We start from the raw sequence: 19,931 nt of genomic DNA on the forward strand, positions 1-19,931 counted from the left end.
TAACACCGCTATAAACTTGAGTATACCCAGCATAAACTGCAGTTTCTCAATCAAAAATTAAAAAATAACAAATTTTCCAAAATAAATTACTGAGATTTGCATTAAAGAATATATGGTTAATGCGAAATTAATTAACAGCTTCCACAATAATATAATATAAGTAAAATCATAGAGGCTTTCCATTTTTCAAAAACAGTTAAAATACATGCTCACTTATTACTTAAAGTAAAATTACGCGCCTATAGCTACCACAAGAGTACAAAATATATTCCTATGTAAGACCAATCGATAGCTTAAAACTTATAAGCAATTGTCTTTCGCTATAACTATCAAAAATCAATTAATATAATGTACAAATTACAACATTAACGATCACGATCTAATCGGTCTATAACACTACTAAACTACCTTCCTATGCATCACCACTAACACCTATTATAGTAACATTATTGTAGAAACACAAACATTAAGTACCCTATGTGCCATGTGGTCAATGGTTATGTACTCATGTTGATTGCTGACTGTTGACATAATTAATTTAAATAAATAATATAAAAATGTTTTGTATGCAGGCTATACTGCAGCTATAGTATAGTTTATATTATACTATTGATTATCGAGTATCGACCCTGGATAATATTTATACATATTACATAATATAAGAAAAATCGTAAATGTAATAATTATATCTAATAATTAAAATAAAATATTTGTTTGATTAGATATATAATGCTATATCTATATACGACAACCCGCGTAAGCGGTGTATTATTATTGTTTTAGCCACGGTTTAATGTATAATATATTCTATATATATACATTCTTTGTATATAGTCTAAGGAGGCCCTAAATAAATAATATCATGTACCTATACCTACTTGTGTACTATGGTAGCATGCATTCATGCTAAGTCTGCAGTGGCGAAGTTAACTTTTTTGAGATACGTATAGATAATATTTTTTTTTTTTTGACACTCGCCGATTCATCCCGCCACCATATACTGTGACCATGATAAAAAAAAGGGTACAATATTAATATAGGTAGGTACGAATAATGAATATTTTACTACAGACTTTTATTTTTCTAAACTTCTGCTATACCCATTATTTTCAAGTTCTCAACTAAGTACAATTTTATTTAAGAGTCCCGTCTCCCTATAATACCTCAACAATAATCTTCGCGTCACCATTGTGCACCTTTGCCAGACCACAGACATGACTACACGTCAGTCACATTGACATACTCACATAAGCTATAATCTGTCTATTTTATAATCAATGACGCCATTCCGTGTCGAGCGATAGACGCGATAGGTGTACCTTCACTCTTCTCGATACAGTAATATACAGACATGATAATTGATATTGGTATATTATGACTATTATTAAGTATTATTTATTAGGTAATATAACGAATAACAATTATTATTGGTTGAATTTGGACAAAGAGTAGAATCATTTTGTCATTTTGTCATGGGTTAAACGTTAAGCACTTGTTTAACGTTATTATTTTCGGTGACCCGCAGAAGGCGCCTAAACGAACAACGAACGTGGTGTCGTAACTCGTGACCTTTTAAATAATTAACCCCCTTTACATGCATGTCAGTAAGTTCCATCATAGGATAGCTAAATAGCTTTTTCCCTTATTAATTCCAGTCTCTAATAAAATTTTAACTATTGATATAGACGATATTATTTTGTTATAGATATATTTTTTTTATGATAACTTTACATAATTTGTTCTTATTGTAAATACTGAAATTTACAGATTGTTCAATTACAAATAAAAACGAAAAAAAGATTTTTTACCTAATAATATAATTATTAATTATATTCTATCAAATAATTTATCGCGCAGTGTTGCCTACCGCGATATAACACCGGGGCCGAATGCTCAGCCGCCCGTCCGTTGGCAACACCGTAACCTTTGTGCGCCGTCCACGCTCCGACCTCTTTTGTTTCCTGGTCGCGACGACCCGTCGACCGTCGACCACTCGACCGAGTGCCGTTCGCCGTCGTTCACCTCTTCGCATAGCGTCTTGTGTGTTCGTCGTCTCCCGCAGTTCGTACTTGTGATAATACCGACGGAACGCTGCGGCAGCACAGCAATAATTGTCACCGCGACAACAACAGCAGTCATCCACCCAGGTACCTGTAGGCTATATACCGATAAAGACGATTACACGACGTTAGTGTGCCTGGTTGACTCGGCGGTGCTGCTGTTGTTGTTGTTATGCCCCACTGCCACACACAGTTTCGACGCAATTGTCAACGGATTGCCTTCGCCTGATACAAATCCGCAGTGCACGTAAGTGTTGTCTTTCGTAGCTAGTGTGGTCGTCACACGTTTGACGTTACTTCAGCTAATAGTATTTATATATATATACATAGTAATTACATGCCCGCTACTCTACAACTACACCTCTGTTATATATATATATATATAATACTTACTACACTACTAAAACAGTACTTTATATTGTGTTACTATTATACTACCACCAGTCGAGCCTAAAACGATTAAAAAATATTATATTTTTCTATTGTCTTTCGGACGGAACAAGTGTCTGCACGCAATAATATCGTCAGTATTGTACCGACAACGACGATGACAAGATATTGTTGTTTTTGTTGTTATTCGCCGTTGAACTGTTATCGTGAGCGTGTACGTTGTGTACGTATTTCGATATCTGCTGCGCGTCGGTCCGGTTCGTCTCGCCGTCAGTTCGAGCGTGTTTAATAATATTATTTAGAAATCAACAATTAGGTATAATCGTAAAACGTAAACCGCGATGTGATTGCAATTGATACAACAGTGGAAGCGTGAATTGCCAAATCGTGTGATGAATATGACCTTGGAGTTTGGAATTTTAGACGGTTTGTTTTTGGTATTCGCACGTTATGCGCGTTCATACTTCTTTGTACGCTCTATTCGTTTAGAAGAAGAGGGGGGTAGGGGAAACATCAATCTTGATACGGCCGTGTCGGGTTTTCTTTTCGCCGTTTTTCTTTCAGCCATCCGATCTCATATGTCTAGGCGGTTAGGGGGGAGGCTAGTCGACATCGGAAATCACTGCGAACCAGTCGGCATTTGGGCAGTTGCACGAGACATGAGAGTGCAAGACACCTGCTTCCACCACTGACGGTCGTGTTTTTTAATCACACAATCATCTTTGTTTAGTGTAGCAATCGCTCGACGTTATGGTGACAGATAATAATAACGTTATAGACACATTATAAACGATTCTAATTTACATTGTTTGTACTTACATCCATTACGCCGTATTGTTTTGTTCGGCTATTGTACGCACACATAATTGTATAAAATTATAACAGGCACAATTTCTGTGTTTTAGATCATCATCGTCATTATTAGTGTTATTATTATGATTAGTAGTAGTACTAATACTGCGACGCTGTTGCCATTATAATAATATAGTAACACTTGATCCCCGCTATGGCCTCGCACGACTATTAAAAAAAAAAAATTTTCTCGTATTTTAATCATTATTATTTTTCTATTGGCCGTGTACGCTTATCGACGCTGTGATAAGGACCGTTCGCCAAATGAAAATAATATTTTCTGCATTTTTGTGTTTTTATATTTTACATAATAGGTATTGTATTTGTCTATGAATTTGGCTCACAAGGTTAAACTATTATGAACTCGAGTTTTGTTTCCTCCAACACGTGTCTTGCAAAAGTATCATGTTTGCAACAGTGAACCTAATAAAACTCTTACCTAGTTTATTAAAACAATGGTTTTGACAGATTTCCCCGTTGTTCAGGTGAAAATCATTGTGTTTGTCGTTATGTGTTTTAAAATCATACTTTTATCATGTCTAGTTTTTGTTTATTTTTTATCTACATTGACACTGACACTTGAACTTTTATCAACCTCTTGCTCTGAACACTTTAAAATTAAATTAGGTTTAAAAATAAAACATTCTAAACGTGTTGTTGAATTGTATTGTAGGAATTTTCAAGGTATTTCAAATCTGGCATTTCTATACAAAGCAGATTTTTTGCTAACCCATCCCATACATTGTCGTTTTTTTCAATGATTTTCCAATTGTATCTTTAAATTCTTCAAGACATTTTTTTTATAATTATCCAATTTCAATGCAATCAATAATAATAATATTCGTGTAGTTATTAAAAAGTCTTCAAATTGAATCATCTTTAAGTTTGTTTAGTTTTGAGTTCACTTGGGTTTATATCAATCTAAACTCAATAAGTAAAATTTGAGCAAAAAAATAAGATAACTGCTTATAATTATAGGTAAAAGTTTGTTTAAATTGTCTAAACATAACAGATATCATTATATAATTTTATTAATATTCTGCCTCATATTCTAATTTTAAGCTTAAATTAAAATTATGATTAAATAATTCAAAACACGAGTATCTAACATACCAATTTTAAAGTTTGTATGTATTGGAAAATGTATTAACTATCAAAAGTAATTAAAAATAAAAATACCTATTTAATATATACATCAGTACTCACCCGCTTAACCATGAAACTAATCTTGTTGTCTTATTTATTATACACAATAGGTACTTCTTTCTAATTTTTTTACAGTTTGACGATTTGTACTATATTTTCTTTTTAAATTTTAGTTAGTTGATATCTACATTATGTATTAACTCGTCTATTTTTAAATTTAATTGATAATACTACATTTAATAAATGTTTGCATTTATATTATTAACCTTTGTAATTTCCCTATTGGTACTAATATCTGTCTATAGAATTCATCTTCAAAATGAATGATTTATTACATAATTTATCAACTAATAAGTATTAGAGATATATGTACAAGTAATTTACTGAGGTAAATATTTTGTTGGTTCAATCAAAGGTTATCTGGTGTTGGAATGCACACTACCTATTACCTGCTAAAAAGGTGCCAACTTTGATAGAAACCTTAAAGTTTTGTTAGCCTTTTGAAATAGAAACTTGTGCAGTTTAATATACCTTACCATTAGTTTTATTTGTTATACTTATTTAATATAACCTATTAAGTATTTAAGAGAGGCTTCTTTTGTTTGCATTTGCATCTATTGCTTGATTTTTTTTTAAGATTATTTTTCAACCTTTTGGTTTTATTTATTTACTTTATATTTTTATCATTAGTTTTTTTTTTATTATTGTATATTTTATATGTTGATATTCATTTGTTATATAATATGTGTCATTATTTTATTAAATAGCCATTAGGCTATCACCATTAATCAGTGAAAGTATGTGTGCACATTTTTTTTTTAACTCAACACACAAATTCAGAAACACAAATCCTGTGGACCCCGTCATTTTAGGTTAGTACGGATCTTATATTATAAATTAATGTTAAAAAAAAAAAATTAGGAGTTATCTATTTTTCATAGCATACTAGGTAGGTACATAATACAATTAAAAGCCATAATTTGCTTACAATTATATTTTTAATATTTAATTTCACTAAATTATTTATTAAATACAATTCAAATAACTTAGTACATTGTCGTATCTTATGTCGAGTAATATACTTATTTATCTTAGGTATAGATCCTTATATTATCACATGCCATTATTCAAGTAACAACCAAATTATTTACAAATGTTTTTATATTAGGTACTTCAGTAAAACCATAATTTTTTTTTATAAATATTCTTAAAATTATCTATTGTAGTAATTCCTTTTCTAGTAGTTAATTTATTATGTAGGTATCTATTATTTAGTTTTGTTTACAAAATAGTCTTATGGGATTAACCGTATAAGTTAGCTTATTTATATTTTTTTCTTAAAATAAAATTTAAATTATTACAATGTCTATGTTCCTAAATATAATAATTAATAAAAATGAAATAGGTACCTATAGTTTATAATTTGTGAATTATTTAAAAACGTTCTTGAAAATATGAAGATATCTAATAAAATTTATACTTTTTAAATTCTTGATTAAACTAAGTACTTAACACTAGTTTATATATTTGTTTATTTCATATTCTAGTAGTAGTTGCGTAATAATTGTTATGATAAATTATGTAGGTTATTATAAATATAGATATATTGAGTTATGACTTATAACATATTATATTTTATTGTTGTATTTAAAAAGTAACCATAAGTACCTATAACTTAAGTGTTCCAATAATTAATTTATTCTACAAGTACATTATTAGTTAATATCCACAAGTTATATTAATAAACATTTTATGGTAAAATTATAACTAACTAGTGACAAATTATAGTTTCTCCACAACAAGCAATTACAAATAATAATTATTTTTCAAATGTACTATCTAATTGTAGTATCAAAACTTTATGACGTTAACCAATAATGATCACTTATCAAAATAAATAATATTGGGATTAAAATTCATTAAAAAAATATTTAGTTTTTAACCTATTTAAATATTTTAAAATAATGGTCCAATTAGGAGGTATACGCTTGATTATAAGTTTAGAAACAATTATGAACATTGTTTGTCCATTTTTACTTATATTTTAAAATAAATAATTTTTTTTTTAGTAAATAAAGTATTTTTATATAAAAAATCTTGTATTTTATAAGTTTAAACAAATATAGGATACTTATTTAGATCTATTTTTACATTATTGATTGGTTTGTGGCGATTAAATTTTATTTGTTAATTAAACAGTATATAAAGTCAAGTAATAATGAATATGATTGTAAGTACCTATTTTTATGGTTAGTTACCTTCCTATTGCTTTTCATTTGTAAATTAAACACAACTGGGTGGTACCTTTTAACAATATGCAATATATAGTTTTTTGTTATTTTAAAACTGCATTGAATTAGATTTAGGTTTGAAAATTTAAATTATATGTTTATTATTATTTATAATTCTTTTGCATGAACATTTTAGTCATTACATACCTAGTTAGATTAAAAGTAAAAAAAATAATTAATATTTTATTCAATATTGCTTGCTGTCTTATATTTTAATTGTATGCAGTAATAGCAAACATGTTTTATTAATCATAATTTTTAGATAATATTGTCTTATAAATTATTTTAATTCAAGAATACAATTGTAGATAGATTTATGATATTTGATGATTTAAACCTATCTAAAAAAATGTTATATTGGATATTAAATTCTAATTATGGTTTTTACATTTAAATACATTTAGCAGTCAGGTTTTAAGTACCTACAAAATTCCCAATTTCTTTTATTTCTTTCTCTTTTTATTTGTGTATTGTTAAATATTCTTGGTGGTATATTCTTAACCTTACAGCGGGTGTGTTATTGTAAATAAAATCAGTCTTGTATTTATGCATTTTTATTTTATTTATATATTATTTTATACCATTTTTATTTTATCAATAATCATAGGCATTCCTTTAAAATTTAATTACCTATATTTTATGGATTAATCTTTAAATGTTTCAATAATTTTTTTGTTGAAGTTGTCATTTTATCACATGCAAGTTAAGTGGTTATCACAAAATACTATACACTGTTTTTTCTACCTAATTTATTATTTTTATTATTTGTTAACAACAGTCTGCATGGCTATAATAATAAATAATATTAGTATTATTCTTTAACGTTAGTATATTGTACATATTATTAGGTAGTTTGCTTATAAATTTATAATAATTTCCTATTTTTTTTTTATTATTATTATTGTTGGCTATCAGTTGATCAAATTAAAATTTTATTTAATTAATTAGATCTAAAGTAGTCAATATAATAATATTTTGTATTTATTTGATGGATGTACAATTATGACTGCATATTTAAATTATTGTAAATCTTACAACCTGTGACTGCTCGTGTTATAATAAATAGTGCACTCGCTGGAAGGTAAAATCAATACTTAATTTATATTTATTTTTTCATTATTTTTTTACGAGGATACTAGTACTATTTGACTTTGATTCATTGACGTATACTGTAATATTTTGAGTTAAGGTTTAAAATCACTTTTAATCTCTTATATAAGGAAAGTAATTTTGTCAGTTTTTTTTATTGTGATAGGTAATTACATCACATTGGTAATATCTATATAAATACAAACATTGATACTATTAGAATAATAATATTTATAATATGTATTGTTACAGTTTTGTATGCAGTGTGTATGCTGCTTTTCTACAATCTTTGCACAAAAGAAATGATCACATCGCATCTTCAAAATGAATGCACGTTCCCACTGCCTTGAGTTAAGCGTTGAAGGTTTTCAAGTAGATGAAGCTGTCTCCTGTCTTTTTCATACTGTACTTCTACATCGATCACTTGGAAAATTTTGCTTTGCTCCTGATGGCACTTATACCATGGGCACTGTAGGCTTACAAGATGTTGATTGCGATTTCATTGACTTTACATACATATGTTGTTCATCACCACATTTAGATCGCAAACTTCGAAATGACATTTCAGAATTTTCTGAATGTCTCAGGCGTGATAATCACACGTTTGGACAGATCACATTGGAGTTTTTTCAAAAAAAAAAAGCTAGATGGCCATTTCAATCAGAGTGTACACCTTGGGAAGTGTGGAACGTGCGCGTTGATTTGTTGAAAATTTGTAATGAAACTAATAGACAAATATCTAAGGAAAAAATAAGTGACTCTTTGAGTGAAAAAATAATTTATATAGCAGAAATAATGAATAGGCATGAGTACTTGCCAAGTATACCACCGCAGTCTGAATTGGATTTAGTGTTTGATACATCATTTGCTGATATTCAACCATACTTATTTAAGACAAATTATTTAACCAGTGGTGCAAATAGTCCATCAGTTGGATCAGCTGTTCAAAAACTCATACGAGATACATTGTCATTGTCTTAACTATAATTTCTATTATAATCGTTATTTTTCTGTGTCTACCAATCACCTATTAGTGGTAACTTAAAATTAGTACAAAGTAGAATTTATTCATAAGGTTAGAATTGTGACATTTAATATTATTAATAAGATGATGTAGTTTTTGGCTTTTATTATTTTAATTTTTGATGAATTCATTTTTTTTTTATTAACAAATAAATAAAAATTATGTTAAATAATACTGATAAACATTAAAAAAAAAAAGCATAAATAGTTGTTTTATTTACATTTTTTTCTTATTAAAGAAGTACTTCAAATTCCTTAGTTTTTTGTTATCAATAATAATAATAGCAAATCACGATATATATTTTTTTTTAATAATCAATGTTATTCACTTAAGTTTTGTCTTCTTTAACTTTCATAGTATCCATTTCTTATTTTCATTATGATGATTAAAAATTCTAATATATCCACTAACTAACATTTAAATGTTATGACCAAGACTGCGATTTAATTTAATTTAAATATTATATTGGTAGTCAACTCAAAATATATTAGTGGTTGTCTATCATTTAATAAATGGGTAATATTTCAGTATTTTTTTTGGACAGCTACTTTTATTTTTATTCCATGTACACATTTTTGTTCTTATTAAATTTGTTTTGTTGTCCAAAAAGTATAACTGAGTGTCAATTGTTCATTTTATTTGTATGTTGCATAAACTGACAATTATCAGCAATAATTTAATGTGCTTTGTCATAAAAAAATATTATAACATGAAAATAATTTAAAATATAATTGTATGAATATTTCATTTTTTTTTGGAAATTGGTTATTTTATATAGAATGCCTAATTATATGATTTGTAAGTTTCCATTTTACTTAAATAGATGTATATATTTTTCACTTGTATATATAATTTTTTTAATTGGTGATAATTTTTATTACATTTACTGTTTTTTTATTATTATTAATATTAATGTTGTATATTATGTGAGTAAAATATTAAGATATTTTACTGTTAAAAAATAGGCTTACTGACAATTCAAAAATTATTTTAGATACTTATATACATTTGCTATGTTAATTATATATATATATTTTTTTTTTTCATAAATGATCAATTTGTTTAATTTGTATGCTATTTAATTTCATTGTAAATCAAAAAAAAAAAATGTATAATTTTTTTGTTTTGTTGTAGAAACTTGAATCACTGTATTATAATTTTCATATTGATTTTGATGTTTAATAAAAAAATATGATAATAACAATATTTATTGTACCCATTTTATAATTGTTTAAACCTTCCTATAAAATAACGTTATTTTTTTTATTGATAGGTATTAGTTTAACACAGTTCTATGATTTATAGTTTGATTATAAAAAATACTTTTTATATGCAACAAAGTTAAAACTAGCAAATGATTTGTTTTTTATTTCCTCTTGGGATTAATAAGTATATTTCTAAAAATAGAAATGTATGTAGTATATACTATGTAGTAGGTACTGGAGTAAATCAGTTTTATATATGGATGACTCTGTATGTACTTATACATTTATAAAATGTAGCTAGAAATGATAATTATTATAACAATTATTTTAAACTGAATGATTATTTTGAATCAATTAAAAAAAAATCATCGATATCTCAAATTTTAAGTCATAACTTATTATTTTAATTTGAGTTCAAATGTAACTTATAAATAACTGAAATTGTATTTCTACATCCAATTTGACTTTTTTATAAAATAATAAAATTACTGTATTACTTATTAAAAATATGAATTTAAATAAATGTACAGCTGTACCCTAATCTTTTTACATAACGTAAAAGTTGAATATCGTAAATAACTGGAGTGTTTTATATGGATGAAAATGTTTTATAACATATTAAAACTATATAACTCAAATTTTAATAGTGTACCCGCTGCAGACAATTGAATATTGTGCGGCGTTAAATTTTTTTCCAATAACGATTTTGCCATTTCCATCGATGTTGACTTATTTCTTCGTGTTTAGTGGACCGTAATGTCGGTATAATTTACGAAAAAATCCGTTTATTAGGCAAATACCTAGGTGTGTGTTTTATATTGTTCGAATATAATGATAATAATAATAATATAATCATCTGTGCGTGTACAGCATCCGCCGGTGGTTTATTCGACGACAGCGGCGCCGTAACGACAAAGCATGCGTTTGTCGCTATTTTAAATTTATTCCCATGTTACGTTTGTTAGATAAGTACCTAACGATATTATTATAACTTACTCGCAATATAGTGTACTTAAATATTTTGGACGTTTGAATGTGTATTTCTGTGATACTACGTGACCGCATAAACACTACAATAAACCCGATTTTTGCGTACAAATAATTGCCAGTGGCATTAAACATGGTATTGTAATTTTGATTTTTACCGATTTGTTTCTTTCCAATTTTACAGAATCCTTTTACGCGTGTGATGTCCAATAATGAGTTCGCCGAGAAGTAAGCCAATCGCATACCGTTCATACTCGACCAAAACACAGTCAACAAAAGGTAAATAACCAGTAACCACGCCACAGTTCGACTAAAAGTTGACTGTAACATTGAATATGTAATCGTTAAAACTTATTATAAAAATGTGTGATGGTTATTTTATATTCTTCTAAAACGTAGTTATACCGATGTCTCCAATGCGTTACATTACTATCTATAGATAGTTGACTTGACCTCTGTACACTGAACAATTTTGTTAATAACGAAATATTTATGTACTTACGTAATTTTTTTTTAATAAGCGGTTTGAAAATCAAACGTTGACATGATAAAAAATATATCACCAAAAACAATAAACTAATAATTAACCATGTATATCATAAAAAACATTTAGTTGATTGAAAATCAGCTGGTTTGATAGATTTTAATTTCCTATCAGTCTTATTTTATTTATTTAAAAAAAATAATATAAGCTGCAGTCTTGTAAACAATAGTTAAAAATTAAATTAAATTTCATAATAATTTTAATGAATAAAAGACAAAATAGTAGTAAATGCTTTTTTTTTTAATTTTAATTTAAATATTATTATAATTATTAAATTAGGCATTTGAGTTTTTAAAAAGCTCATATCTACCGTTATATTTTTCTTTTAAAGAATAATAATTATTTTCTAACTGAAAGAATTGTGACACGCTAATATTTTAGCGTATTTTAAACATTTTACTTAGCCAACGTTTTCAAAAACTAATAATAGCTAGTGGCTTTGAACAATCGACAGTTTTCAAACTTCCTGAACACTCAACATATATGCGTTATATAATATTATATGTGCTGCCAATTATTTTGTAATATTATAGAACATTTATATTACCTATAAAAAAAAAAAATCAACTGCAATGTTAAATATTCATAATAGATAAACTACTCGAATGCGCGGAATAACCTTGATACCCATACGAGTTTTACTGCTGCATCGTATTGTATTTTATAATAAGTATTATATTTTTTGTGGACCTCAAAACCAATTAAACTATAGTATGAATAATGAAAATCAAACTACTGAACTGTTCAAATAATAATGTATACATTATATAGGTGTACTATCCTGAACAAAAAATTGCATCATATTTTTTCGTTCTCAATAATATTTCACTAAAGATAGGTACTAATATAGTGCCTATAATAAAAAGTATATTATTTACTACTCATATTAGATAGGTGTGTCTAGATAAAATCTTATTCAAGTATAAAATTATTTAATTTCAAGTATAGAAAAGTAATTAAAATATGTATTCGGATACCTGAAATTGAATACTTAGCAAAACTTTACTTATAATATAACTTAAGAAATATTGTATAAGGTATTAGCCATTAGGAAGTTCATTTATTTAATTAACACTAATTAGTGTTATATAATTTAATTAATCATTTATGCCATTAATTGCTAATTTAATTTAAACAATAATTATTTATTTAGGTTGATTATTTTATAATTTATTTTTCTTATTTAATTATTTAATATAAATTATGTTCTGTGTTTATTTATTATTATGTAAAAAATACTTAATAATTATTGAAAAAATAATAATATTATTATTAATAATAATAATAATAATAATAATAATAAAATAAAAATGTCTTTATTTTAGTGTTAAGTGGTGAATATAGCGGCAGTGAGAGTGAATCATTTGATGACACTAACGATGGACGTAGAACAGCGATTAGACAAGAACCGCAGGGACAAGAAACACATAAAGACTTTAGTTTATCATCACCTTCCGCTTATGACACACTTATCATTCACAATGATGATGGAACTAGGTTCAGTTCTGGAATACCTAAATATCGTTATGGAAATAGGGAAGAAGTAAAAAATCAAGGACATAAAAATGGTGGACGACAGAATGTTGACATGGGTGTTAGGGAAATAACCAATATACCAGATGATTATCTCAATCAATCTCATGTATGATTTGATCTTATATTGTCACATAATTTATTAATATGGTTTATATTCAAGTATTCATGTTTTAGGTCTTAAAACATCTCGCTAAAGAAGTAAAAGTGGATCCATCAAAACGTGACACTAACTTGTCTAGATGGCATGATACTGATAAAAATATATGGTTACCTGAGTATCGACCAGTTCCTATTAGAAATCTGGTTAAATCAAAGTCTCAACCAAATTTGGGTACAGGTTTGTTAAAAATTGAACGTTCTGAAACGGATCCCATGAGACACACACTAGGAAATACTAGGTATTACCAATACATTTAAAATTAAAATCAATGTAATATTAATCCTATATCTAAAATGGTTCTAGAAAAGATCAAAAAATGTTGTCCATAGTGGACTGTTTGATGATGGAAAACAAAAGTCTGAAAATAGAACTGGAATCGTGCCATCAAAAAGTTGCCAAATCGTACAGGGTAAACATTACTTGTTTATATTTAATTACTCACGTGTTTGTAATTGTTATGACACAAAATGTACTTAAAATTGATCAATTGGTTCTCAAAATTTTTATATTTATTAGCTTGAACAAGAAGTGTCTAAGGTGTATCGCTCTCATCAAGAACTCGTGGAATCAAGCGAACGGCGGGAAAGACTTGAACGAACAGCACGATTGAAACTTCAAGCAGAAGTTAGGCGTTTACAAGAAGCAAACCGTGCTTTACGTGATCAATCATTGTCTTCCTCAAACATAGTAGATTCTAATCAAATGGTAAAACGTGAGAACATGATAGCTCAATTGATAACCCAGAGTATGTCGTTTATTATCTTTATACAATAAATATTTAATTAATAATTTATTTTTAGATAAAGACTTATTAGCAGCTAAAGACCGCCAAGAAATTGAATTAGCTGCTCAACGTGCTACATTAGAAGAGCAACGCACTCATATTGATATTTTGGATACTGCGTTAACTAATGCTCAGTCTAATGTAGTTCGATTAGAAGAAGAATGTCGTAAGAAGCAAGTTCACGTGGAAAGAGTTGCTCAGCTTCAACGAGCATTGTCTTCTCTTCAACTAGCAAGTGATCGCCGTGAACAGACTGAGCGTAAACTTCGACTCCAGTTGGAGCGAGAACTGAGGAATGAACGTGCACGCAATAATAATGCTTCTCAAGATAGTTCAACTGGTGAGTTAAAATCATAATATGACTCTTTTATGTTGTATAAATTATAAATAGTGATAAAAAATTATAGAAAATGAACCGGGTGAAAGCTTACCTGAATTAAAACGTATGTTACGTGAAAAAGATGAAAAAATAATGCGGCTAGAAGGTGAAGTTGCTAAATGGGAACAACGATACCTAGAAGAAAGTGAATTACGGCAAGCTGCTATAGATGCAGCAAGTGTACCAAAGTAAGTAATATACCTTTAAAATCTATTTTCATGTTACTTAATGAATTATTTTAGGGATGCAAAAATAGCAGCATTAGAAAAGACAGGTCAAGAAAGTGAAAAACTAATTGCAGAAGCACGTTCAGATAAGTTAAAACAAATGGAAGAAGTTCATGCAGCACAAAAAAAAGTCAGCGAATTAGAATCGCGGTATTTAAATTTAAATTTCTTCAATTATTGTACCTATATTATTTTTATTGTTTTACAATAATTATATTTTTTGTTTTATCAATAATTGATCTCAGGATGAAAGAGTTAGAATCTAGATTGGCAGAACGTGATGCAATGATAAGGGTGTTGCAAAAAAAACATAGTTTTGAAAAAGACGTGTCTGGGTCATATCCAAGTATATGTCTTAGTCATCATACTCCACATTCAAGTCTTAATACTACAGACTTAACTTCTGATGACCTCGGTAAATATATTATTATAATTTATAATAAAGCTATTGTGGTATAATTTAATGACAATATGATATGTATATTCTGTACATATTTTATGTAAGTAAATATCTTCAAAAATCCATTGATACGGTAAAATCCAGCATTGTTTTCACATATGGTTTCAACATTTTTATCTATTTCAACCATTTTATTTGGTCCTTTAATTTTTTCTATTTTTTCTGTGTACGGGTTTTTTGTTTTATACATAATATAAACATCTCTCAATTTTTACATTATTATTCCAATTATTACATTTTGATTTATCACATAGTTCAGTAAAAAAGAAAATTTTACACCTTAATTGATAATTGTTATTGAAATTAAACTTTGTCCAGCGAGAGAATGTGCCGCAGACCGATCAAAATCAGTTTTTCTACGCATTCCCCAATGATACCCAGCCATAAGCGAACCAGTTCGATGTGTTCTCTTGCTGGACAGACTTTAATAATAAAATGGTAAAATTCTGAATCTTGTTTGTTTTTTGGCAATGAATAAAAAAAATCATATTAATAAATTAAATTAATAATATTTGAATAAAATCTCTTAGAACTTTTTAGGACGATTTATTTGAGTTAACAATCAATTAAAGGCATACAAATTGAAAAATGGTAATTTATGAAGTTTTAATTTAAGTGTCTACTATCTCATATTTAGTGTCTTGAGTTTTTATGTTGATTCTACCCTAGACTAGACAATAGAAAACTCTTTGTGTTGGAAATTCAGGCAATATTTTTACTTTGTTTTTGAAAAAATATGCTTAAATTATAACTAAATACATTTTACTTAATATAAAATCAATGTTGAAATATAAGTTTAATTTGTTATCACCTAGCTTTAATTTTTTAATTTTTCAGGTTTTGGCTCAAACAATTCATATACAAGTAGTGTGGACAGTACTTATCATCATCACCATGGTAATAAGTATTCATCTACAAATCAAAGTTTTGACCATAAATCATTAGATGACCAACTAAAAGAATTGGACTCGCAGCTATTGAACAAGGTAAACACTGTTGCAGAATCATCTTACTCTGATTCAGTTTCCGATGTTGTCTATTTGTTTTAATTGTTGAATATTGTCTTGTTTGTATTAATATATAACAAACGTTTTTCGTTTTGTCTATTTAGTTTGTAATCGCTCTATTATATTTTTATCTGTGTGGGTATTAATTTTATAAATTACCATAGTTTAAATGCCATTAATTGGTATAGCCTGAAAGGTAACGTAACTAACACGTTCTCCCCTACTTGAGAGTTTGATTTTGAACTAAATTGTATGTGTATATTTGAAAAAAAAAAAAGTATAACCAAAAACAAAACAATTAATACTTTTCATTTGATATGGAAAAATAAATACAGCTGTGTGTTATTTCTAATTTTTAAAACATCTTAATGTGTTTGAACATTTTTAATTTCTTTTAATTTAATGTTTTTTTGAGTGAATTAATCAGGCATGAGTTTTATTTCATTCTAATTTCGGTTTGATTAAACAAAAACAAAATTATGCAAGAGAATTGGACGTTTACTGGGTGCCTGGATGGGGGGACGTGTTTGTTTTTGTTTTCAGAGAGGTCTTTGCTGTTTTCCAGGCTTCTCTCATACGGGCTCTTTGTCGCGAAAAGCGAAAACACCCCAACCACTACTGGAGGGTGTAACTGGAAATTTCCTTGGCCACCGGGCTGATGACATCATGCTTTTGGAGAAACAAGGTTTGTGTTCACAAGCACAACGCCAAACACAAGAAAGCCGTTGTGGAAGTTTACCTCCTAGTTCACTTCCTCGGCCAAAACGACACAGGAAATCTAGCAGCAAAGTTGGAGAGTATGGTCGACTCAGCGATTCGGATGTCAAGTCCAAAGATGTGAAAAAGTTAGGTGAATACAATCATTTCAACGACAGCCGTAAGAATTCCTTGAATTCCCTAGATACATCTAGTGATGCTAGCACAGCTCCAAATACACCTACCGAATGTCCTTCTTCTGTTAAATTTGAACCATTAGAACGATCACTCAGACAATCACCTTTGCCACCAGATGGACGTTATCGTAGATCTAGCCATGAATCAGATGTTACTACCTCTAGAGAATCGTCTTGGACTGGGCCTAGGGAGTCTTCTTCTAGAAATAGTGTCAATAGAGAATCAAGATCTAGTATCACCAGAGAATCTCCAACTAGGGCAATAATGGTTGGTCCTAGAGATTCTCCAGGAAAGAGTATACTTGATCCGCCCAGAGTAATGGCTAGAGAATCTCCAGGCCGTTCTTTTTACAAAGATACTCAACGAAGTTTTATCCCACCACCTAGAAAAATTGATTTTGGAAGTTTGGGCACACCAGATTCAAATAAGATATCAAACATTGAATCTAAATTGAGAATATTTTCTCCGGGGGGAATTCAAGGAAGAAGAGGATCATTGCAAAGAGATGGAATTTATAAGGGAGATTCGAATAATAAGAATGGTGTTCGGTCACTGCCTACTCCAAACAAATATAGAATTCAGTTTTAATTTAATGTGCTATTAAAGTTAATTAATAAATCATTAAATTATATTTAATATGTTCTTAGCAAGTTCAGATCTAACACTACTTATATTTTATAAAACCTAGTCATGTTGCTTGTCAGTAAAATAGCTGCAGTCTTTTGGCGTTACAAGTTTAACGTATATTGAAAATGATCTGCTGTATTTTGCTCTACTTACAGTTTATTTAATATGTATACACATATTAAACAATGAAAAACAAATTGTTTTTTTTTAGTTTAATTTGATAACAATTCAACAAAATGTGTAACCAAAATCATTAATCTAGTCCTGCTTATTATTTTATTAAATTAATAAAAAAATAAATAATATATAACTGTTTGGTTCAACTATATTTTTTAATTCTTTGTATCCTAAAAACTTGATTTATGATCCTCTAATCTGTGTAATTGTTCTCTTTTTTATTTTATTAGCTACCTAAAATGTCAAGTAAAATAACAATAGTTACAGTGGTAATGCATAATAGGTTATAGGTAGTAGTAATCTATGTATTTGTAATCTTCAAAGTTACAAGTTTGTTTATAGTCTTACCACCGTCTTAACTATTTAGTATTTATTATATAAGACATAAGTACTATAAGTAAATGATCTTTTAAGTACTTATATACTTTAATTTTTAAGTATTTTGTTAAATTATAGTGCCTTTTCTTTTTACAAATTTATTTTAAATATTTATTATAAAAGTTAAATACAGTATTACAATAAGCCATAGTTCATTGAATAGTATCTACAATAACATACATGAATGGTACACAACATGATAAATATATATATGATTTTATCGAGGAATTTATGTATATAATATAGTAAAGAAAACTTCATCATATTTGTACTATTATATGGTTCAACGGTTGTCTATTGTTACACAATTTTAATGTACAACGTATAGGACCATGTACTACACAATTATGGAACATATTCATCCTACTTTTATCCTTGAATAATGTTAATATTTGTAATTAATTTTATGAAAAATTTAAATCACAAATAATAAAACATTTTTAAGAATAACGAATGTTGTATACAAATTTAATATTTTGAAAAAGAATATTTTTTCTCATAAGTTGTAAGTATTAGATGTCTTTTTAGAAAACTAAAGAAATCAACCAGACAAAAAATATTTATTTCATAAAAATGTAGTGTTTTTAAAGCTTTAAATCGTACAAGAAAAATTTAAATTCTATGCATGGCGAGGTGAGCATGCTTAAAACACAATACATTTACACTTTATATTATTTTATAAAGAGCTATTAAAAAAAAAAAAACAATTATAAATATTTAAATAGGAACATATATTGCATTTTCTTTAATAAATGTTTACTTTAACATTAAGTAACATGAATTTGTAAAAAATAAAAACTTATAAGATTCAAGTTAAAGGGGATGCTTTTTAACCACCATTAGAGGTTGGGGAACTGAGTGTCCCTGTGTCCCCCTCACTTTATCGCCTGTTTAGCCGTTTAGGCATAAAAGCAAAGTATAAAAGGCTATGTTGATAAGTGATAACCATATTAAATGTGTATAATAATATTTAATTGGGGTACAATAACAAGTATTAACAAAATAAAGTGGAGGTACCGATGAGATTGATCAACATCCTAAACTTATCTAACTGTGTCCCTCAAAGATTAAGGTATTGAAAATTGGTAGGTAACTTGAAATATCGACACCTAAATTGTTAGATACTGATAGTCAAGTTATTACAAACATGTATGTTTAACGACAAATGAGAAATGGTGTGATATCAACTTCTGTAAATATATTGACCATTTCAAGTTCAATCATTGCAGTCTACAGTGTCCCCCAAATAAAGTTTGGATTTTGGAAACCAATATCTAATGGTTTTAATTTATAAGCGATATAGTATATGTCAAATATAGTGCTAATGATGGATACTGCTTACATCATACTATTCAACTATTGTCTATTATAGGTTGTCCCTTGAAATTAGTGCATACCTACCTAATCGCGAAGACGGTACAATATAATAATTATAATATACATATAACACCATCAATAATGAATAATGCTCGGAACTTGCAGGTAAACGGTAATCTAAAAATATATAAAAAATAAAAATGCATAGAATGACACGAAAAGATAAATTAAAAATGTATAATATTTTACTGTCAAGTTGATAACAATAAATATTGTTTTATGATAAAAATCGTACAAAAGTAATTCAGTAATTATTGTATACTCCAATCAATATTTTTTTTACACTTAAAAAAAAAACATTTTAGTACACCTGCCTACACTATCATTTAGTAAAATG

General features: G+C 27.9%; 1 protein-coding gene across 4 annotated transcripts; it reads left to right on the plus strand.

Moving 5' to 3' along the window:
- Positions 1-1,960: 1,960 nt before the first annotated feature.
- On the plus strand, positions 1,961-17,985 carry LOC132923473 (autophagy-related protein 101). 4 transcript variants are annotated; one of them, XM_060987495.1, is made up of 12 exons: positions 1,961-2,307; positions 11,229-11,323; positions 12,914-13,230; positions 13,299-13,522; positions 13,588-13,693; positions 13,801-14,029; positions 14,085-14,408; positions 14,476-14,635; positions 14,690-14,824; positions 14,920-15,089; positions 15,972-16,120; positions 16,685-17,985. In XM_060987495.1, exons 2-12 carry the CDS (start codon positions 11,257-11,259, stop codon positions 17,621-17,623), a joined length of 2,820 nt encoding a protein of 939 aa, XP_060843478.1. In that variant the 5' UTR covers positions 1,961-2,307; positions 11,229-11,256; the 3' UTR covers positions 17,624-17,985. The 4 variants fall into 4 exon arrangements, with proteins under 4 accessions (XP_060843478.1, XP_060843479.1, XP_060843480.1 ...); XM_060987496.1 differs by having other exon boundaries at positions 1,964-2,307; positions 16,707-16,918; XM_060987497.1 differs by lacking the exons at positions 11,229-11,323; positions 12,914-13,230; positions 13,299-13,522; ... (6 more) ...; positions 15,972-16,120; positions 16,685-17,985 and adding an exon at positions 8,081-9,058 and having other exon boundaries at positions 1,965-2,307.
- The last annotated feature ends 1,946 nt before the right edge of the window (positions 17,986-19,931 follow it).

The sequence above is a fragment of the Rhopalosiphum padi genome, chromosome 2, assembly GCF_020882245.1.
Source record: "Rhopalosiphum padi isolate XX-2018 chromosome 2, ASM2088224v1, whole genome shotgun sequence".
Classification (NCBI taxonomy): domain Eukaryota; kingdom Metazoa; phylum Arthropoda; class Insecta; order Hemiptera; family Aphididae; genus Rhopalosiphum; species Rhopalosiphum padi.

Excerpts from the sequence above, each read along its gene's own strand:
- LOC132923473 (XM_060987495.1), top strand. The coding sequence starts at position 11,257 with ATGAGTTCGCCGAGAAGTAAGCCAATCGCATACCGTTCATACTCGACC. Across the intron at positions 14,409-14,475 it reads TTCTCAAGATAGTTCAACTG|AAAATGAACCGGGTGAAAGC; the intron begins GTGAGTTAAAAT and ends AAAAAATTATAG. Across the intron at positions 16,121-16,684 it reads ACTCGCAGCTATTGAACAAG|AGAGGTCTTTGCTGTTTTCC; the intron begins GTAAACACTGTT and ends TTTTGTTTTCAG.